This window comes from Peromyscus eremicus, chromosome 4 (assembly GCF_949786415.1).
Source record: "Peromyscus eremicus chromosome 4, PerEre_H2_v1, whole genome shotgun sequence".
Lineage (NCBI taxonomy): Eukaryota > Metazoa > Chordata > Mammalia > Rodentia > Cricetidae > Peromyscus > Peromyscus eremicus.
In genome coordinates, this window is record NC_081419.1 from 93,191,523 (window position 1) to 93,213,467 (window position 21,945).

At 50.9% G+C, this 21,945-nt stretch overlaps 1 protein-coding gene and 1 long non-coding RNA gene across 3 annotated transcripts; one reads left to right on the plus strand and one right to left on the minus strand.

Annotated features, from left to right (window-relative positions):
• Positions 1-1,759: 1,759 nt before the first annotated feature.
• Positions 1,760-16,003, plus strand: Spint1 (serine peptidase inhibitor, Kunitz type 1). Its single transcript, XM_059261158.1, has 11 exons — positions 1,760-1,970; positions 2,130-2,673; positions 11,550-11,677; positions 11,975-12,113; positions 12,203-12,373; positions 12,502-12,528; positions 12,812-12,937; positions 13,054-13,104; positions 14,496-14,666; positions 14,839-14,886; positions 15,250-16,003. Exons 2-11 carry the CDS (start codon positions 2,217-2,219, stop codon positions 15,456-15,458), a joined length of 1,527 nt encoding a protein of 508 aa, XP_059117141.1. The 5' UTR covers positions 1,760-1,970; positions 2,130-2,216; the 3' UTR covers positions 15,459-16,003.
• On the minus strand, positions 11,449-17,909 carry LOC131909502 (uncharacterized). 2 transcript variants are annotated; one of them, XR_009378867.1, is made up of 4 exons: positions 17,421-17,909; positions 15,568-15,879; positions 14,142-14,212; positions 11,449-11,647 (listed from the first exon to the last, which is right to left on the minus strand). It is a non-coding gene; the product is annotated as an uncharacterized LOC131909502 (long non-coding RNA). The 2 variants fall into 2 exon arrangements; XR_009378866.1 differs by lacking the exons at positions 11,449-11,647; positions 14,142-14,212 and adding an exon at positions 14,221-15,322 and having other exon boundaries at positions 17,421-17,906.
• Between the last annotated feature and the right edge of the window lie 4,036 nt (positions 17,910-21,945).

Genomic DNA, 21,945 nt, shown 5'->3' on the forward strand with positions numbered 1-21,945 from the left:
GAGAGGGGTTGACATCCACTACTTTTGCTTCCAGTACCTGTAACATGAGCAGCTGGAAGATTTGCAATTGATAAAGGAAAAATGATTCTCGGCTCCACAATCGTCCATGTGAAACTACTTTGAGTGAGCAATGGGGGAAAGTTTTTCCACGGTGTGGGGGGTGGAGGGTTATGCCAGCATGAAAAGGAGAATCTTGAGCCGGGCGATGGTGGTGCACGCCTTTAATCCCAGCACTTGGGAGGCAGAGGCAGGCAGATTTTGAGGCCAGCCTGGTCTACATAGTGAGTTCCAGGGCAGTCAGGGCAACACAGAGAAGCCCTGGCTCAGAAAACAAAACAACAACGAAGTGATTTGGTTCGGTTCCCAGCACCCATATGGAAGTTCACAACTGTCTTTTTACTCCAGTCCCAGGTGGATCCAATATCCTTTTCTGGTCTCAACAGGCACCAGGCACACACCTGGTACACACACATACAGGCGTTCATACACATGTTTTTTATGGGTATGTGTGTGTCAGTGTGAGTAAATACCACAAGTGCACAGGTGCTTGAGGAACCCAGAAGAGGGCTTTAGACCCCCTGGAGCTGGAGTTGCAGGGCCTGGGGAATTGAACTCCAGTCCTCTGCAAGAGTAGCAAGTGCTCTTAATTGCTGAGCTACTTCTCTGGCCCTCCTTTTCTTTCTTTCTTTTCTTTTCTTTTTTTTCTTTTCTTTTTTTTTTTTTTGTGGGGCAGAGGGGAGGAGTATAAACAGGACAAATCCTGCTAGGTGCAGTGGTTCCTCTTTGTAATTCCAACACTAGGAAGTGAGGCAGAAGAACGTGACTTCAAGGCCGAAACCAGGCATGCATATGAAGACCCTGCTTCAGGAATATATTAATTTGAAAGGAAAGAAGACTAATGAATTCTGCAATGTAGAGAATGGTCTGAGTGTTTTTCACTTATGACATCAAGGTGTCCACTGCTGTGTGAGAGGCATTAACTCAGCCCTTCAGTGAGCTGGAGCCTCCTCGTGTCCAAGCAGGGAATTTATGGGGAAGAGAGTGGTCAAGTACTCATTGGGGGTTCCCTGAGATTCAGGAAAGGGGGCCACTTACCAATAAAAGGTGAAGAGTTCAAAAGGAAATGTTAACACAAAACGAGGGAGAGGCCCAAACAAAAGGGAATGAATTCCTGTGGGTGAACAGGGAAGCCAGGAATCACCTGTCGGTCAACTAGACAGAAAGGAGGGCTGTCCAGAGCTGCACCATAGCAGCACGCGGCTCTGAGGCTGGTTTTCACAAACGCGGCCTACCCAGCTTCAGGGTTCTCTTCCTAGTGGGAAACTGGAAATGATGTCCTGAGGGCAGGCCACAGGCAGAGAAATCGTTTGCATAAGTTTTTCCCAACATTTCTCCTCCAACCCCTTCCCAAACGCCTCCAGCCAAGGGCAGGGAATGCGAACTCTAACCGGAAAGAAAGGCCGGAGGCGGCCACACCCTCGCCACCTTGCAGTGGCGTCCCGGCCCAGTTTGGGCTTTTGGGATGATGCTCTTCTGATGCTCTGGGACCCTAGGGGCGGCTGGACTTGGTGGAGCCAGTGTAGAGCCGCCTCCAGGGCATGCGCGCCTCACCCACGCCACCGGGCGTCCGGACACCAAGGGTGCTGCGGTTGGGTCTGGGGTGGTGGAGCCGCCGGGCGGGTCCAGCCGGAAGTTCTGCTGGGCAGGGCGGGAGGGGGTGCAACCGGCGTGGGCGGGGCCGGCGGCGCAAGGGGTTAATGTCCGTCCCGCCCCGGCCGCTCTGACTCAGTTTCACCAGAAACTAGAGGGGGAGGAGGCTGCAGATCTTCCTCGCACCCTGAGTGGGGCGGAAGCCGGGCGGGATCTTCGGCAGCCCCACCCCATTCACCTGCGCAGGTAGCCGGGGCGGACAGTAGGCGGAGGCCCAGCGGGCCCGGAGCATGTTTGGTGGCCGTCCGTTCCGTGTCCGGGTACGCGAGCTCCGGAGCACTGCTCTGCCGGACGTCGGCGGTCCGGTCCTCGGAGTGTGCGTGGGCCGATCGGCCAGCGTGCGCCCCCCTTCGCTCCCAGGGCTCCGCGCCCCTGCCCGAACTGATCAGGTGTGTCTCCTCTGTCTCCTCCCCTCTCAGGTCACAAGCACCCTCGGAACCCGGAGGTCCGCACTGTGAAGGTGACCCCCCGCCCTGGGGAGGAGGGCGACGGCCCCTGGGAGCACGATGGCGGGCCGCCGCCTGGCTCAGGCCAGCATCTCTACGGTCGGCGTGTGGCTCCTTTGCGCGCTTGGTCTCCAGGGCACTGAGACCGCGCTGCCGTCCGCACCCCCAGAGCTCCCCGGGGGAGCCGCCTGCTTGACCCGCTTTACCAGCGGGGTGCCGGCTTTCGTGCTGGACACCGAAGCTTCGGTCAGCAACGGGGCCACCTTCCTGGGCTCCCCGACGGTGCGCCGCAGCTGGGACTGCGTGCGTGCCTGCTGCACCACCCAGAACTGCAATCTGGCGCTGGTGGAGCTGCAACCAGACGGCGGCGAGGACGCCATCTCTGCCTGCTTCCTCATGAACTGCCTGTACGAGCAGAACTTCGTGTGCAAGTTCGCTCCGAAAGACGGCTTCATCAACTATCTTACCCAGGAGCTGTACCACTCCTACCGCGAGCTGCGGACCCGAGGCTTTGGAGGTGAGGAAGGGTTGCCGGCCTGAAGGGATGGATGGGCAGGTTATGGAGTCTTGGCTAAGAGAGCAACAAAAGGGAATGAAAGAGGAGAGTCCTTCATCAACTGCCTTTGAAGTAGGCAGTATTTAGTAAACAAAGGGGAGGGTGAGTGGAGAGGGGCCGCATCTCAGGGCCCAGGTTCTGGCTCCTGAACTCAGGATGTTCAGAGTTGATTATAGATGGGCTGAAGGCCTGGCCTGGGCTGTACCAACGGGAGAAATGAGGTGACTCTCTGGGGTTCCCTACCTCTGTCCGTGATAGGCTGAGTCAGGGAATGTTGATGAGGCCCAGTGACTAGAAAGGCACCCTGGGCAAGCATTGCCCTAAGCACTTTGAGGCCTCGATAAAAGAGCCTGACCATAGTCTCCTCCAGTGGCTGGATAAGGGATGAGCTGGCGTCCGCCCTGGGAATAGATTGGCCTTTTGCAGGTGGACCAGTGACACAGCCAGGCCCCAGACAGTACAGAACAAACTCGGGCAAGGTTGTCCTGAGGGAGAGGAACAGTGTTGTGGGTACAGTCTCCTAGAGGCTGTCCATGAGGGCTGAGAAGGGCTGCTGGGTGAGTCAACCTGCTGGTATGTGTATCTGGTAGGTGAGGGATGTCAGCTGCTGCAGCAGGTGTGTGTGTGCCTGTCCACGTGAGCCAAGCAGGGCTGCCCTCGCTTAGGATGTGGTAGCCTAGCAGGCTGCTCACGATGTTTACTTCTAAGGATGAAGGCCAAGTGGGGAACAAGAATCCTCTTCTTTTGTCTCAGGACTGAGCAGTCAGCTGTGAGCAGGGCTGTAGCAGCCTGCTTCGTCATTGTCTCTGCCTGTTCTTTCTGCCAAGTGGGTCACAAGTTAGAACTTCTGCTACCTCTTCAAAATTCACTCTTGTGCAAGTCCCCATCTCTGTCTCCAGTCTCTGGAAGAAGTGCTGCTAGCATCCGCTTTTCAGAGTAGGAAACTTAAGCCTCCTGTGGTACATTATTTGCCCATAGCTGGCATAGTGGTGCACACCTTTAATCCCAGCACTCTGGAGACAGAGGCAGGTGGATCCCTGACTCTGAGGCCAACCTGGTCTATAGAGTGAGTTCCAGGACATCCAGAGCTACACAGATATGTATTTTCCGTGTCTCAAAAAACAAACAAATAAGAAAAAGAAAAAAAAAAACACCAAACATTTGCTCAAGATAACATCCCTAAATGGTAGCCTAGGCCTCACCTCTGGAGTCTACTCCAAAAGTCCTGCTGTGCTTCGAATGGGACCACCTTTGTAGTGGAATCCTAGCACTTACCACCCAGCAACTAAGAACTCAAATGAGGAGTGGGGGTTAGGGGTGGGGGACAGGGCCGCACAGGGCCAGTGCAGCAGGACCTTCCTCTCCAGGGGACCTTTCTTCTGAGCTGGTACCTATTGCCGACTAAGGGTCTGCTCTTCTCTCTAACCATCCAGCCGCTCTCCTTGGTCTCGGGGGAGAACTGAGATGGGGATTCTGGAAAGAAGGGGATGCTACCTGTGGGCTAGGCTGGTCCATGGAGTCTCAGTTGGTCAGGGCTGGAGCCTGTTCCACAAGGAAGCGCATTAGTGTAGGTGGTGATGACTCCTATTGGTTGTCCTGCCTTTTCTACTACAGGCTTACGGGAGTCCTGCTCCTGGACCAGAAGCTGAGTCTCTGGATCTGGGCCACTTAGTCCCAGGGCCAGCCTTCCTCTTTCAGAAACCCCTACCCCACCCCACCCCACCCCACCCCACCCGAAATAGGATAGGATAGGATGGGGATTTCCTGGGACATTGAAGGAGCTGGGTAGGGCTCAGGCTGTGTGTACTTCAGGCCATTCCGGGCCATCTGGGTGCTACAGTACTTTGGAAAGTAGAGGAAGCTGTAGACTAAAGAGGATGTGTCAGGACACCCGAACCCTTGATTCCTGTGTTGGTTGAAGGAATCCTTCCCAGGATGGGTGGCTTTGATCCTTTTCCCCAGGCTGTGGCCATGCCAGGCCAGATTCCAGTCCAGTAACTTGTCTTGTCCCTTGCACCTTGTACCTGCCTCCGCCCCCTCCTCCCCACCCCCAGTGGCTCAGGAGGTGGAGCCTGCATTTCCTGAATGCGTCCTGAGGCCTGGTTTTATTGCCCTTCCAGCCCTTTGCTCTCTTAAGGGTTAGAAGAAGGGAGTGGTAGGTAGGGTAGGGCATTTGCCCCTTGGTCTTGGGGCTCAGTGAGAGCAGATATGCAGGGGTGACGGGAGGGGTGGGGTGGGGGGAGAGCTCCTCATTCAGCCCAGAATCTGATGCATCATTCTGCCTGCCATTTCCACTTAGTGGGGCTGGGGTGGTGGTGGATAGCTTGTCCGTCTGGTGAGGGGTGGATAGGTGTTGCTTGTCCATCTGCAGGGGGCGGTGGATAGGTGGGGTGGAAAGGTGTAGCTTGTCCGTCTGTAGGGGCGGTGGATAGGTGTAGCTTGTCCGTCTGCAGGGGGTGGTGGGTACGTGTAGCTTGTCCGTCTGGGTGGGGGTGTGAATGGGTGTAGCTTATCTGTCTGCTCCCCGCTTTCCTAGAGTTGGTAGTTCTGCACAGTGAGAAAGGGTTCCTCCTTCCTGGCCTGGGCTTATCACTCAGGGTCTGGTGATAACAGCCAAGCTCCTGGCTAGGGTTGTTTCCAGGGAACCATTTTTGGTTCCTCTTTTGCCTTCTTGTTCCCCGACCTTCTTGTGTCCCTCATGTCCCCCCTTTCTAATTGCCTTACTTTTTCTTTTACCCTAAGTCTAACCTCGAGCTTCATACGTGTTAAGCAAGGCTCCCACCACCAGGCTACATTCCTTTTTGTAAAACCTTGAGATTGCTCACAGCAGGCCAGCACTGAACTAGCTCTGTAGCCCAGGCAGTTCTTGAACTTACATCCTCCTGCCTCTGTCTTTCCAGTGGTTGCAATCACAGACCTATGACAGTAGGCCCAGCCGACCCTGCCTTCTTTTCCCTAAGTCCCTGGAACCCAGTTCCCATTCTCTCAGATTGTAGGTCTCAGTACGGTCTATCATGTGTCTCTGTAAAGCCTTGTCCCTCCCATTCATTACCCTGTCCTCAAGTCCTCTCATCCCTGTGACTCAGCCCTACAGCTGTCTTATGGCTTTGCTCTTTGAGCACACTCTTGTACTCTGCATAACCCTCTGGAGTGCCACCCTTGACACAGTTCTACTTGTACATGTGTGCAAAAGCTTACCAGCTAACATTTTTTAGAATAACGAAAAATTGGAAACAACTTTGGTGTACATCAGCACATCTTTTCGTTGAATACTGTGATGCTTTTTTTAACAATAATAAAACCAGGCCGGCCTCAGACTCACAGAGATCCACCTGCCTCTGCCTCCCAAGTACTGGAATTAAAGGCGTGCGCCACCACCGCCCACTGTAATAATAAAACCAGGCTGGCAAGATGGCCCAGTGAGTGAAGGTACTGCCCCAAGCCTGGCAACTTGAGTTTGATTGCCAGGGCCCACTCAGTAGAGGGAGGGAATTGGCCCCCATAGGCTGTCCTCTGACCCTCACACACGTGCCTTGGCATGCCCGTGCCCACACACATACACATTCTAAACAAACAAATAAATGTAAGATAATAATAATAAACCCTAAGGCAGTATGGTTTAGGAGGAAGGAAATGAATTTAAATACTTTCTCTCAGCCTGACATGATACCTCGGACCTGTAATCTCTGCACTGGGGAGGCTGTGGCTGGACTATACGTAAGTTTCAGGCCAGCCAGGTGACATATCGAGACCCTGTCTAAATCAAAGAGAGAGAAAAGTACTAACTTTTGCTAGGTTCTCTCCCTCACTCTAATGAAAACATATGCCTTTACTCTAAGGAGCCCTGGGTTTTGTGTTTTTTTTTTTTGTTTGTTTGTTTTTTATTTATTTTTATTTCTGTTTATTAGTCAGGGGGTGTTTTCTACTCACGGGGAGGGGGTGGGTTGTCAGAGGGTATGTACAGGAATCTGTTCTCTCTTTCCACTGTGTGGGTCCTGGGGATCAAACTCAGGTCAGGCTTGGTGGCACATACCTTCCCCTGCTTCAGCTGTCTTGATGACTCAAAAGTAGCGTTTTAGATAGAGTGTGAGCAATGGAGGCAGACAGACCTGGGTTCAGATCCCACGTCTAACGTTTAGAACTGAGTCACGGGGCTAGAGTTCACCTCCCAACACCTATGATGGATAGAAAGTGAGCCGTGTCCCTCAGGTGGCAATTTCCTCATCAATAAGAGTGAAAATGCAGGCAGAGCAGGGTGGTTATGAAGGTAGGTGGCCTGAGTGTTCCATACTTCAGGCTTTCGCTGCCATACGCCACATAGTGGGTGTGGTGACCAGTAATAGGGCCGTGGAAAAGCAGCCATAGGCAACATATAAGCATGGGGGCAAAGATTTGTCCCAACTTACAGAACATATCCCACCCCCACTCTGCTGGGGAGCAAGCCCGGGGCCTTGTGCATGCTAGATGAGCGCTCTGCCGCTGAACTATACCTCCTGCCTCACGCACAGATTTTATTCTATATAATTTTCACGTCTCACAAAGATGATTCCCCCCTCCCTTTATTCATTTAAAAATAGGACAAACGGGGGGGGGGGGGGGGGCTGGAGAGATGGCTCAGAGGTTAAGAGCACTGACTGTTCTTCCAGAGGTCCTGAGTTCAATTCCCAGCAACCACATGGTGGCTCACAACCACCTGTAATGAGATCTGGTGCCTTCTTCTGACCTGCAGGGATGCATGCAGACAGAACACTGTATACATAATAAATAAATAAATCTTTAAAAAAAAAAATAGGACAAACGGTCTGGGTGGTGGTAGAGCATGCCTTTAATCTCAGCACTTGGGAGGTAGAGCTAGGTGGATCTCTGTGAGTTCGAGGCCTGCCTGGTCTACAGAGCGAGATCCAGGATAGGCACCAAAGCTACAACAGAGAAACCCTGTCTCAGAAAAATAAAAATAAAAAAATGAAAAAATAAATATATATATATATATATATGACAAATGTTTAGCCTGAATCTGCCCCCCATATAGCCTACTGTGGTGTCCAGCACACACTCACTGCATCCCCCAAATTAGCAGCTTTATTAGGTTGTATATCTCCAAGTCTTTCTCTAGCCCTGGCCTCTGGAACACCCAGTCATCTCCCACTGCCTGTTCATTCTGGGCACACATACACATGTGTGTGTGTGTGTGTGTGTGTGTGTGTGTGTGTGTGTGTGTAACTTACCTCAAATTCAAGGTTTCTGTAAATGAACCACAAGTTCTTTCTTAATCTGGTTTCTCTTCTGCATAGACCTGGGTCTTCCTTCCCCATCTCCAGAGCCTTTCATGAGAAGGCGGAAGTGTCTGCCCACAGGTTTAGAAACTCTTCTTTACTTTCCTTGGCTGCCCTGTGACTCAGACCCCTCCTGTTACATCTTTCCTGAACCTCTTGCCATTGTCCATCTCCAGCCTTCTTGTTTCACAGAGACTCTTCCAAATGGATAAAAGCTCATGCCCAGAGCAAGAGTACCCTAGACCCCTTCCACAGGACTCCCGGACCTCACTGTGCGTTACAGAGGTCAGGGTTAGGGTAGCCAGGCTTCTTTCTTCTGTATCACTATTTGATGTTTGAATCTCTCTCCTGGTGTAGCCAAGCACCTGACCTAGCATCCAGGAAACTCTGAGGTTTGTCTCAGGCTAGCTGTCTCCTTACTGTCCACGGAAGTAGCCTTGCAATTTCCTAATTTCTTAAGATTTATTTATTTATTATGTATACAGTGTTCTGCTTGCATGTATCCCTGCAGGCCAGAAGAGGGGACGAGATCTCACTATAGGTGGCTGTGAGCCACCATGTGGGTGCTGGGAATTGAACTCAGGACCTCTGGAAGAGCAGTCAGTGCTCTTAACCTCTGAGCCATCTCTCCAACCCGCAATTTCCTAATTTCTTTTCAGTTTATTCCTTGTTTCTTCACTGTGTGTGTGTGTGTGTGTGTGTGTGTGTGTGTGTGTGCGCGCATGCGTACATGCATGTGGAGGTAGAGGTGGATATCAAGTCCCTTCCTCAATGATTCTCTACTTTCTTGTGTTGTTTGCTTTGCTTTATTGAGACAGGGTCTCACTCTGTAGCCCAGGCTAGCCTCAAACTCACTGAGATCCACCCGCCTCTGCCTCTGGAGTGCTGGGATTAAGAGCAATCCCGACGCCCAGCTCCACCTCATCTTTTGGGACAGGGTCTTTTCAGGGTCTGCAGCTCAGATTCTGCTGTGGCCATCGACTCCAGTGATCCTGTTGTCTCTGCCTCTGGGGCTGGGATTGCACACGTGGAAAGAAGCCACTGTGCCTCACTTTTCACATGGACACCAAGGATTTGAACTCAGAACCTCCTGCTTACATGGCAAACACTTTACTAACTGAGCAAGTCACCTGTTCAGCACAGTTTCTTGTGTTTTCTACCATAACTCCAAACATCCCAGGTAAAGGACTCACTGTGTTCTAAACCGATTTAGTAAGTTTGGTGATTTGTAACTTTCTCATGTGTATTATTTCTCAAACATCCCCTGTTCTTCCCCATACTTGAGTAAAAACCAAAACAATTAAAAAAAACCTGTCTTCCCTTCAGTTGAAAGTTTCCCGTCCCCAAATAGCCCACTCTCTGCTACCTGCTCCTACTTCACATTACTTCCAGACAGTTATGGTGGCACACACCCTTAATCCCAGTACACAGGAAGTAGAGGCAGTCTATTTCTGTGAATTCGGGGCCAGTCTACATAGTGGGTTCCAGACTATCCAGGGAGACATGAAGAGACCCTGTGTGAATGTGGGCTTGTGCACATGGACAGGGCATATTTTTCCTTTTTGGTGTTTTTTGTGTTTTGGTTCTGGTTTTGAGATGGGATCTTATTATGTAATATAAACATGGAGCTCTATGTAGCAGAACTGGTCTTAAATTCATTAAATTCCCTCCCAAGTTTAGGGACCGCAAATGTATGTCACCAAGGCCAGCTTTTCTGTTTCTTGGTTTTTGGTGTGTGTGAGTACACGTACTTGTGTATGAAATGTGTGTATGAGTGTGCGCGTGGAGGCCGGAGGACAGTCTCCAATGTCATGCCTCAGGTGCCGTCCATCTTTATTCTTTGTTTTCAGTCCTGGTCTGGAACTCACCAAGTAGGCTGGGCTGGCCGGACAGTGAGCCCAGAGAGCCCGTCTCTGCCTCTTATAACTGGGGTTATAAGTGCGTGCCATTTCATCGGCTCTCTGGGAATTGAACTCAAGTCTTTGTGCTTGCAAGGCAACATTTTGTTCTGGTTGTCATTTGTTGTTTGTGGTGCCCTAACTCTAACCTTGGTGGGTGAAATCCAGGGCTAGTCCAGAGCTCAGCACTTTGCCACTTCTGTTTCTTACAATGACAGTTATCCAGGATATCTCCCAGAAACCCTTTAACATCACCAAGTAAGGTCATATTCATGGGTTCTAGAGGTTTCTGTGGGTACAAAGACGGGGGCCGTCATTCAACCCATTTTTGGCAGAAATCCAGCGCTGTGTTTATCTCTCTAATACGACCCCTAACACTCAGATGAAGGAAGCCTCCAGCTCAAGCCATCGGGTCCAGGAAGGGTGCACCCTATCCCATGGTCCCTCACCCTGGAGCACCAAGGCCATCTGTTTCCCTGTTTTCATGCTGGCTTCTCAGCGTGGTCTAGTGGGGGGTTAGCTTTTTTTTTCTTGTTTGCTTGTATGAGTGTATTTATCACCAGTGTATGTCAGTACTACTTGAGTGTGTATGTGGGTGTTAAACTTGAGTGTGTATGTTGGTGTACTACTTGAGTACACCCATGGAGGGCATCAGAAAACCTACAACTGAAGTTATGGGTGGTGAGAGCCAGTGCTTTTAACCACTGAGCCATCAGGACCTGATTCCCAAGTATCCATTTGTTTTTGTTTGTTTTTCCTATGCTCCTAGGCTGGCCTCCTAATCTTCCTGCCTCCACCTCCTGGTTTTAGTTAGCACTAGAGAATTTTTTTTAAAGATTTATTTATTATGTATACAGTATTCTGTCTGCATGCCAGAAGAGAGCATCAGATTCCATTATAGGTGGTTGTGAGCCCATGTGGGTGCTGGGAATTGAACTCAGGACCTCTGGAAGAGCAGCTAGTGCTCTTAACCTCTGAGCCATCTCTCGAGCCCAGCGCTAGGGAATCTAATCCAGGTGTTTGTCACTGCTAGGCAAGCAGCCTCCCACGGAGTTACATCTGCAGCCCCAGAGGAAGGATGACGTTTTTATCCCACTTTCTCTTATTTGACTTTTAAAGAACTTGTTACTGCCTGGGCGGTGGTGGCACAAGCCTTTAATCCCAGTGCTCGGGAGGAAGAGCCAGGTGGATCTCTGAGTCGGGAGGAAGAGCCAGGTGGATCTCTGAGTTCGAGGCCAGCCTGATCTACAGAGTGAGATCCAGGACAGGCTCCAAAACTACACAGAGAAACCCTGTCTCAAAAAACCAAAAAAAAAAAATTTGTTACTTTAATTTTTTTAAGTAGTCAGCAGAAGTAATTGCTTACTGTAGAAACTAAGAGCAGACTTACCACCCCATGTACACATACACACACACACACACACACACACACACAGGGTTTTTTTTTCCTAAATGAGATCAGATAGTATATAGTATTCAGTTATTTGCTTCAGACAACATACTACTCATAATGTGACTATATAGAGAGCAAGGTACTGGCTTTATTGCAAGCCCCTCCCCTCCCCCATGCCCTGTGCGGGCTGCTGAGTCCTGGGTGGCTAATACCTCTCTTGTTTACCAAGAGAGTCTACCCACTGACAGTTGATTTTACTTCCTTTTCTCTCAGGGTCCCGGATCCCTCGAACCTGGGTGGGCATAGACTTGAAGGTACAGCTGCAGACACCCCTGGTACTGAGAGATGCAGACGACACAGCTTGGCACCTGCTGCAGGGTGACAATGATGTCAGAGTAGAGGTGAGACCCGGGGCTGAATCCCTGACCTTCCTCACAGCCTCCTGGGATGCCTTCCTGGGCTCTAGGCCAACCACTGGCTCGGTTGGTGTTGGCTAGAGGAAAGATCAGGATTCATTTGATACCAAGTCCCTGTGCTCTCCCAGGGTGTGTGTGTGTGTGTGTGTGTGTGTGTGTGTGTGTGTGTGTGTGTGTGTGTGTGTTTGGCTGGCTGGCTGGCTGGCTGGCTGGCTGGGAGGACCTGGGGTAGTCCAAGAACATCAGGAAGTCTCCAAGCTTGATGCCCAGTCTTGTGTGTAGAGAAACAACCCGGATGAGGTGGAGCTGTGGGGACTTAAGGAAGGGACCTACCTGTTCCAACTGACCAGAACTGACTCCAACCAGCCAGAGGACACAGCCAATCTTACCATCACTGTGTTAACCGCCAAGCAGACAGAAGGTGACTGGGAATGGGCACGAGGTGCCTGGAGCGCCCCTCAGCCCACCAATGACCCTTTAGCCCTAATTCACAAGCTCTCCTCTATCTAGATTATTGCCTCGCATCCTACAAGGTGGGCCGCTGCCGGGGTTCCTTCCCACGCTGGTACTATGACCCCTCGCAGCAGATCTGCAAGCGTTTCACGTACGGAGGTTGCCTGGGCAATAAGAACAATTACCTTCGGGAAGAAGAGTGCATGCTAGCCTGCAAGGATGTGCAAGGTGGGTCTCTGAGAGGCAGCTTTGGGGCTCGGGTGACGTTGCTTTACTGGTTGGGGAAGTGGGCTGGGGTGTCCCCATCATTGTTAGAGTCTGGCCATGCCTCCTATTATTTGTTTTTTTTCCCCCAGGAATCTCACCTAAAAGGCACCATCCAGGTGGGTTTTCCTTCCTCTCTTTCCCTATTTCCTCCCCGTGTCTTGCCTTCAGCCCATATGATGACCATACCCTGACTAACCCGCCTTTGCTCAGCTCCCACCACCCCCATAGTATACAAACACCTGCCCCTTCCAACACAGCAGCCCCCCCTCAGGATCTGCCCAGTTTACATACAGGAGGAGCTGGGCTTGGTGAGGAACGGGCTCACGATAGAAAGGGCCAGGTAGATGAGGGCCCCTTGGCACCCACTCTGCGCCTCAACTTCACCTCACCCCCACCCAGTGTGCTCTGGCCGCTGCCACCCCAGCCAGTTCCGCTGCAGCAATGGCTGCTGTATCGATGGCTTCCTGGAATGTGATGACACCCCTGACTGCCCTGATGGCTCCGATGAGGCCACCTGTGAAAAATGTGAGCCGGGGACCAGGAGGAGGGGTGGGGAGCAGGAGGGGAGAGCCTAGCGGCGCTCCTTTATGCCTGTGGGATACCCATGTTGGGCCCCAACCTCTGACCTCTCATCTCTGCAGACGCCAGTGGTTTTGATGAGCTTCAGAGTATCCACTTCCCCAGGGACAAAGGTGAGAGCCTCTCTGTCCTCTGTGTCCCCAGAGTTTGCTGTGTGTGTGTGTGCAGGCTGCAGTCAGAGCCAGGGCCTCCCCGGCTCGCCTGTCAAGCTCTCTGGTGGCTTATTTCCCACACACCACTAGGCACTCCCTGATTATTTCCATTACTGTAGCCTCTCTGTGTTCAGGACATTTCACAATGCCGTCTGTCATACATGGGAAGCCACCATGACTTGACAAGTTGAGAACAATATTCAAAATAAGGGCCCTGGGGACTGAGGTGGGGCTCAGTAGTAGAGCACCCACCTACCATTGCAAGGAACTATGTGTCCCACCACCGCTGGGGGAGAGGGAAGAACAAAAAAGTCCCATTATGCAAATTAACATGTACTAGAAATATTAATAGTCTGGAAATGATGGCTTTTGCCAGGAGGATCAGAAGTTCAAGGTCAGCTTCTGCTAAATAGAGTGTTCGAAGCTATTTCATTGCTACTTCATAACTGTAATCTCGCTACTCGTTACATTGCTGAATTGTAATGTGAATATCTGTGCTTTCTGACGCTCTTAGGCAACCCCTGTAAAAGGGTTGTTCAAACCACCCCCCAACAGGAGTCAGGACCCACAGGTTGAGAATCACGGTTAAAGCTGGATACTCACTCTTTCTTGTCTAAAGCCCACCCCTTTTGTTAAGAATTTTAATCACTCAGTGGTAGGAATCAGAGACCCTGACACAGAAAAGTTACATTGAAGAAGAAAACTCGGGCTGGAGAGATAGGGCAGTGATTAAGAGCACTTGTTCATGCAGAAGACCCAGGTTCAGTTCCCAGCACCCACATGGTGGCCCACAACCATCCCTAACTCCAGTTCCAGGGGAATCCAGCGTCCTCTGGCATCCAGGGCACTGCATGAATGTGGTGCACAGCCATACATGCACACAAAACACCCCCACACAAAATAATAAAATGTAATTAAAAAAAACAAAACCAAAAAAACTATGGGGCCAGCAAGGTGGTTCAGTGGGAATAAAGGCACTTGCTACTAGACTTGATTACCTGAGTTTGATCCATGAGACTCAACATGCTGGAGGGAGAAAATGGACTCCAGTAGTTATCCTCTGATCTCCCTGGGTGTGCCATGGCGTATGCACAAAAGTAAAGAAATAAATAATGTGATGGAGTATGTCTTTACAATTGTGAGTCTAACTAGTTCCCTTGGTGCCCGGGATTGCGGTCCAGAGTTGTCTGTCTTCCCTTTGACAGTACTACAGATGGGCCTTTGGTGAAGCCACACTGCCCTCAGCCTGGGGAGGGGGTGGTGAGTTAGCGTCACATAGGGCCCTGAAGGGTGGCGGCAGCATGGGTGGCTCCGTGGCCTCACTTGTCACTTTGCATGCCCCCTTACTGCAGGGTACTGTGCAGAACTGCCAGACACTGGGCACTGCAAAGAAAACATCCCACGCTGGTATTACAACCCATTCAGTGAACACTGTGCCCGCTTCACCTATGGCGGTTGCTATGGCAACAAGAACAACTTCGAGGAGGAACAACAGTGTCTCGAGTCATGTCGTGGCATCTCCAGTGAGCAGAGTGGCAGCGGCAGGGTGAAGGGGAAGGCTTAGTTAGGTCTGGGTCAGTCACTTCTCTACTAAGTGACTTCGATGGCAGTGGGAGTTGGGACAGAGGGGCTGTGGCACTCACACAGCTGAGTCTAAGGACTTAGTGCTGACCGGTTCTCCATGTCACTTTGCAGAGAAGGATGTGTTTGGTCTGCGGAGGGAAAGCTCCATTCCCAGTGGAGGTAAGCCCTGGTGTGTCTTGTCACCAGCATGGGTACACAGGTGTCAGCTCAGGAACTGACAGCGTGTGACTGCTTGTGAATGCCTCAGTCATGTTGAGAAGGATCCTGAGGTTACCCCGAGTGCACCATTGAGTAGTGAGCTCTGACATAGGTAACGGAGGGCGGTACAGTGAATTGCCTGCCAGTTGTCTGCCATTAGAGCCCCTCTGGGCTTCTGGAAACAGCTATTCTGGAGGTCTGCTTTGGGTGTCCATCTGCTTCTACACGTGACATCCATGGTCTTTTTCTGTTCCATAAAGAGGGTGGTGGGTGTCAGAACCAGACAGGCCTTGGGAGCACCTCATTCTGCCCGTTTTCTCCCAGGCTCTGTGGAGGTGGCCATTGCTGTACTCCTGGTCATCTGCATCATAGTGGTCATAGCCATCCTGGGCTATTTCTGCTTCAAGAGTAAGAGAAAGGGCTTCCGCAGTCACCACCGCCACCACCCACCTCCCACACCAGCCAGCTCCACTGTCTCCACCACTGAGGACACCGAGCACCTGGTCTATAACCACACAACCCGGCCCCTCTGAGCCTGGGACTCCAGCCCGTCTCACCAGGTCCTGCTTGCCAAGACAGAGGCTAGAACCTGGGAAAACTTGGGGACCAGACACTTCCTGCCTGCTTCCTGGGCATACTTACTCTGTCTCAGAAGCCAGATCTCTGAGCCTCTTGGAAGAGTCTCAGCTGCACTCAGGCCAGTTCTGGAGAAGGCCCAAGAGTCTGGGAGGAGCAGAGCAGCCTTGAGCCAGGAGTACTGTACATAGAAGGACCTGCTTGCCCAGGAGCCGGAGGAAGTTGGTGTTTTGTGTCCTATTCAAAGCTGCCCGTCCCCATCCGATGATGCTAGGACCTGGAGTGGCGTCAGAAGCTAGAGGCTGCAACTCTGCCTTCCACAGCTGTCCTTCCACTCTCCACAGTCCACCACTGGAGGATGTCGCTTTGTAGTTTGTGCTGTAAATAATTGCTTTGTGGGGACCAGGGTCATAGCTCAGTGGTAGAGCGCACGAACCCTGAGTTCTCTCCACAGCACCACAAAATGACATTAAATTAAAAAATAAAGTGTGTTTTTTGTTGAGTGTGGGAGCCCATTTTCAGGTTCCTCGTGGCTTTACCCAGCAGGTCCGCATAGAGAGGATGATTGGACCACAGGCCTGAGTGCAAGTGTCTGAGATGGTCTGCACTTGGCTGTGCTGGGGGAGGAGGTCTTTTGCTCCACCCCTTGGCATTTCTATAAATACCCTGGGGCAGAGACAGTTGGGGCCGTTGGAATAGGTTCCAGGCCCTCTTGAGGCTATCCTGGATTTTCTATCTCTTTAGCTCCACACTCTGAATCCTTTCTACCTAATATTTCCTGCTGCTCGCACTCAAGAAAACTCTGGGGAAGTGTGGGGTTGGTGGGTAACTGCCCCGCAGTTGGGTTCCTCCCTCCCATTGCCCCCGTCCCCAACCCTTAGTATTTTCCATGGCCGAGACGTAAAACCCATGTGTACTAGGCAGGTTCTGTACCACTGAGCTCTCTCTTCAGCTGTTTTGTGGAGTTGCTGGGGGGGGGGGGGGGGATTAAACTGTCCTGTCCAACCGGTTCGGCCTTTGGCCACCCTGTTCGGCAGGTTTTCCCACCTCCTGAAACTGCCCTGGTTCCTCTGGGTGGAGAAAATTGTCCCCTTTGACCACCATAGCGGAGGGCCATGGGGGAACGGGTTGCTGCTCCCTGTTTCTTCTGGTGCCCATCGTTCAGGCTCCCCTACTCGGGTGCGTGAGGCTTAACTGGTTGGCTGGGGCTTGAACCCTGGCGGTCATTTGATGTTACCAGACCCAGGCCGGCGGTTACCTCCCTGCCCTCCTGAGAGCCCTTGGCTTCTTCACAGGAATGCAGCCCCTCCCCCAGGCCCCAAGCTCCTGCCTAGTACCTACACTAGGTGAGATAGACCTCCCCAACTCGCCCCCCTCCAGGGCTCAAACCACTTGGAGGTACCAAAAGTATCAGACTTTCAACAGATCGCAGTGAGCCGTGTGCCAAGCACTGGCGGTCCTTACACATTTGATACTGTCAGGGGAGGCCCTGCTGAGATGCCTTCCGTGACACCCGTCAGCCCAGTACACAGCTCTGTGGTGCATACAAATAGCATTCACAAGCCAGGGGGTTGACCGCAAAGCTTGAGTTACCCGTTCTAAGGCTGGTGTGTTAGGAGTGGTTCTGAACCCTGGTAGAGAGGCTCAAAGGTCCCATGTTCCAGGAGATGTGGGGGACTGGAACACAGACAAAGAGGGGAGGAAAGTGAGTCTCCCCAGCTGAGCACATCTCCACCCTCGTGCCCACCAGGAGAGCGCTCCCTCCAGTGCCTCTGCATTTTCGTACCTCCCCCTTTTTATCACTCAGCTAAACTTAGAACCTTCGAGCACCGGCCCAGGTGGCCGGCACTCCCTGCTCCACACCCTGGGTTTGCCAACAGGACCCTGAGCACATGGCATCCCTTCTTTTGTTTATGTACCTGTCTCCTTGCTAGGCTGTGAGCTCCTGGAGTCACAGGTGGCGGCGTCTGAGTCAGCTCCGTCTCCAGCATGTCGTGTTCCTTCTGTGACCTCAGTTAATGGTAGTTACTCAGCGGAGGTTGAGTACACGGCGGGGTGGGGTTCATCCCTTTTGTTTCATTTCACAGGCACAGGATTTTCTCACCTCACCCCCTATTCTGCCAACCTATTTACCTACTCTTCGAGACTCAAAATAGACATTCTCCCCTTGATTCTTTATAAAGCACCGACAGGGTTAGGATGATTGACGACTCAAAGGCTATCCCAATTCCTAGGAGAGTAGTCAGCACAGCGAGTGCCTAGCGAGTGTTGGCCTGAAATGAGCAGCCTGTCAGGAAGTGGTAGAGATCAATGTGGATGGCGGGCAAAACACCTTCCCTATTTATTAACCAGGCTGCCGTGGCTGGAGGAGATGGAATCTCACAGAAGCCGCTAGGGGGCGTGCTTACCACTTGCTCCTCAAACCTGCTCCTTATCTCCGGAACTCCGCTCTCTCAGCCTCCCCTAAATAATGCTTTGTCACGTCTTCCCGACTCCGCACTTGGCAAAGGCAGTTGCCCAGAAGCAGTTGTCCAGGCCTCAGGTGCAGTTTTGCCTCCACAAAGCACCTTTACCCCATGCAGCATTTGTTTCAAAAAACTTGCACAAACTATCCAGCTGAGCTCCACGGTGGCCCTCACTCAAGTTACAGGTGCTCTGTTGCATGCGGGTGAGCCAGTCCTTGTCCTGTGTTTGCCCTCCGATGCTTGGAAATCCTCAGGGCAGGGACTGGGTCTCACGCCAGCGCCCCATGCTAGTCCAGTTCTGTATACTAAGTACCCAGCTGTGAAGAGTCAAAGGCTTGCGACTGATGGAGACAGCACGAGTATGGCATGCTTGCCCCACATGCAGAGCCCTGGATTTGATTCCCAACATTGGGGGAAAACAAAAGGACAGTGAGGTGGTTTGGCAGGTAAAAGTGACATTCCCACATGTCTGATGACCTGCATTTGATCCTGGGACCCCAGAGTGGGAGAACAGCCAGGCATGGTGGCACACCTTCAATCCTGGCACTTGGGAAGCAGAGGCAAGTGGATCTACATCGTGAGTTCCAGGCTAACCAGGGCTACGTAGTGAGACCCTGACTCAAAAAAATTAAATTAAAAAGAAAAAAACATGGAGGAAGAGAATTTTCTCCCGCAAGCAATCCTCTGATCTCCACTGGACTCCATGGCACTCTCATGCCCACGCTCGTACCACACACAGAGTAATAAGACAACGCTCCTGCCCATGCTCATATCACACACACAATAATTAATACGAAGATAATGTTGAGATTTATTTTTAATTATGTGTAGGTGTATATGTCCGAAGGCTGGAGGCATCGGATCCCCTAGTGCTGGAAAAGACAGGCTGTGGGAGCTGCCTGACGTCAGTCCCAGGAACCGAACCCGGTTCCTCTGCAAGAGCAGCAAGTGCCTCTTCTTAGCCACTGAGCCAACTCTCTAGCCCCATTTTTTTTTTTTTTTAAGGTGGCACAGATATGGTTGTACATGCTTTTAATCCTAGCACTCAGGAGGCAGAGTTAGGCAGATCTGCATGAGTTTGAGGCCAGCCTGGTCTACAGTGAGTTCCAGGCTGGACAGAGCCACATAGTGACACTTTGTCTCGAAACATTTTAAAAGGCGGAGTAGAGAGACTGCAGTATGGCTCTGGGTAAACACACTTGTCACCAAGCCTGACGACCTGAGTTCAATACCCAGGACCCACGCAGTGAAAGAGAACCAACTCCTGCAAGTTGTTCTCTGACCCCACCTGCATTATGGCGCTTGCACACACACACACACATACACACACACACACATACACACACACACACACACACACACATATACACATATATACACACACACACACATATACACATATATACACACACACATACACACAGAATTTAATATATATTTTTTAAAGATTAGCCTGAAGGCCAGGCATGGTAGCTCACAACTTTAATCAAGAGGCAGAGGCAGGTGGATCTCTGGGTTCAAGGCCAGCCTTGTCTACAGAGTGAGTTCTAGGACAGCCAAGGCTATGCAGAGAAACCCTCTCAAAAACATTTTTTAAAATTTATTTATTATTTAAAATAAATAAATAAATAAATAAGCAAATAAATAAATAAATAAAAATAAATAAATAAATAAGAGCTTGGGCAAAATAACAAGACTGTCTCCAAAAAAGGAAATTCAGTCGAGGGGTTTTATGGAATAGGTATTAAGTAAGAGGGCGAAGATTCTAAAGGGATGTTTGGGCCTAGTTTGGTGTGGTTTTTTCTTTGTGCATGTGCACAAATGTGTGCTTTTAGAGTCCAGAGAACAACCTTGGGATTCATTCTTCAGGTACTGTCCACTCATCTAAAACCAGCTCTCTCACTGGCCTGGTGCTCACCAGTGAGGCCATGTTGGCAGGCTAGTGAGCCCAGGATTCCACCTGTGCCTGTCTCCCCAGCACTAGTAATAAAAATATGCACCACAGTGCCTGGTGTTTTTACCTGGGTTCCGGGGGTCAAGTTCAGTTCCTCAGCCTGGGTGGCCAGCCCCTCAGAGACTGAGCTGTTTCTCCAGCCCTGTTCTGGTTTGTCTTAAGGCAGGGGTCTCATTCTGAAGCACCAGCTGGGGCAGGATGTGGTGGCGCACGCCTTTGATACCAGTACTAGGGAGGCAGAGACAGATGGATCTCTGTGAGTTTGAGACCAGCCTGGTCTACAGAGCGAGTTCCAGGACAGCCAGGGCTACATAACAGAGAAAACCTGACTTTAAAAAAAAGAAAGAAAGAAAGAAAGAAAGAAAGAAACATGATGTAAAAGACACACAGGATAAATTAAAAAATAAACAAATAAAAAAGGAAGGAAGAAGAGACCAGTCTGGGCTACAGAGGGAGTTCAACTCCCGCCTGAATAACTAAGTGAGACCCTGTCTCAAAGTAAAAGGTAAAAAAGGGACTGAGAACAGATACAGCCTGGTGGGAAAGACACTTGCTTAGCATGTTCAAGACCCCAGAGTCAATTCCCAGTTCCACAATAAATGAATGAATGAATGAATGAATGGATGAATATGAAATGATGTGCTGTTTTGTTTTTGTCAACTTGACACAAATCAGAGTCACCCAGAAAGAGGGAACCTCGGTTGAGGAATGGTCTCCATCAGCATGGCCCCTAGACATGTCTTCGGGGGGCATTTTTTGGATTAATGATTGATGGGGGAGGGCTCCACCCACTGTGGGCGGTGCCATCCCTGGGCAGATACCGGGGCATGTAAGAAAAGTGGCCGAGCAAGCCGGGATGTGGCTTCCTCCATGGTTCCTGCTCTGCTCCTGCTTGAGTTCCCACCCTCAGTAACGGACTGGGACTGGGGCGTGTCAGATGGTTTTGGTCATGGTGTTAGGTCACAGCCACAGAAAGCAAAGTAGGACAGATGGCAATTGTGATATGCTACAGCACAGATGAACCTTGAGATTAGGATAAGTGAAAAAACTCGTATTTTTTCAAAGGCATATTGTGTGACTCCAGTCTTATGAGGCGTCTTAGAGTAATCCTAGAGACGCAGGGTACAATTGTGATTGCAGGAGAAGGTGGGGAGGGATTTAATGGGTGTACTATTTCAGTTTTGTGAGGTGAAAAGAATTCTAGGAATGGGAAATGGTGATTGCATTACAGTATGATTGCACTTAATACTATCGAACCAGACCCCTAAGGAAAATTAAAGCCAGGCATGAAGGGGCACTTCTAAGTGACAGTACTCAGGTAAGAGCCAAAAGGTTGTGGATTTGAGGGCAGCCTGGACTGCACACAAAGACCCTGTCTCAAAAAAACAAAGTCTTATGCCCTTTGAATTTTACCACAATAAAAATGATTAGGAAGGTAAGCAGGTGCATTTGAATGTGCGTGTGTTGGGCTGGGGCGTCCAAGCATAGCAAAGTCACAGGGACTGGTAGACAGGGGCTCCGCGGCTGAGCACGGGGCGGGGGTTGAGCAGGGAAAGGGGGGAGCCAGACTTGAAGGAGTGGATAGAGGCCACATCACAGGAGGACACACCACAAGGAGGCGGGGAGAGGGAAGAGGCGAAACCAAGTCAGTTGGTGGAGATCACCCGTGTGAAGGGCAAGGTGTCTATGCTCTGAGGGCTAGCTGAGGACTGGCAGCCTGCTAGTCCTCTGTCCCCAAACAGTTAAGTTCTTTGAATAGCCGCCAATGTTACAGACTCAGGCAATTTCATTAAACACACACACACATGCATTGCTAGCTTCTTGGACTGGTAATCCAGAGCCTAAGCATTCAGTTTTACCCTCCATCATCTTCTCTCTTCTACGCCACCCTGCCTCCTCCATTCTGAGGACTGATCTCCAGAAGTTTTTGATCCTAGAAGTTCAAATAAACAATGACAGATAGTATTGCTGTCTGATGCAGCTGTGTGTTTCTGTAATGCCAGCACCTGAGAGGTTGAGGCAGAG

Coding starts and splice junctions, on each gene's coding strand:
- Spint1 (XM_059261158.1), top strand. CDS start 2,217: ATGGCGGGCCGCCGCCTGGCTCAGGCCAGCATCTCTACGGTCGGCGTG. Junction 11,678..11,974: donor ACAATGATGTCAGAGTAGAG/GTGAGACCCGGG, acceptor TCTTGTGTGTAG/AGAAACAACCCGGATGAGGT. Junction 14,667..14,838: donor GTCATGTCGTGGCATCTCCA/GTGAGCAGAGTG, acceptor GTCACTTTGCAG/AGAAGGATGTGTTTGGTCTG.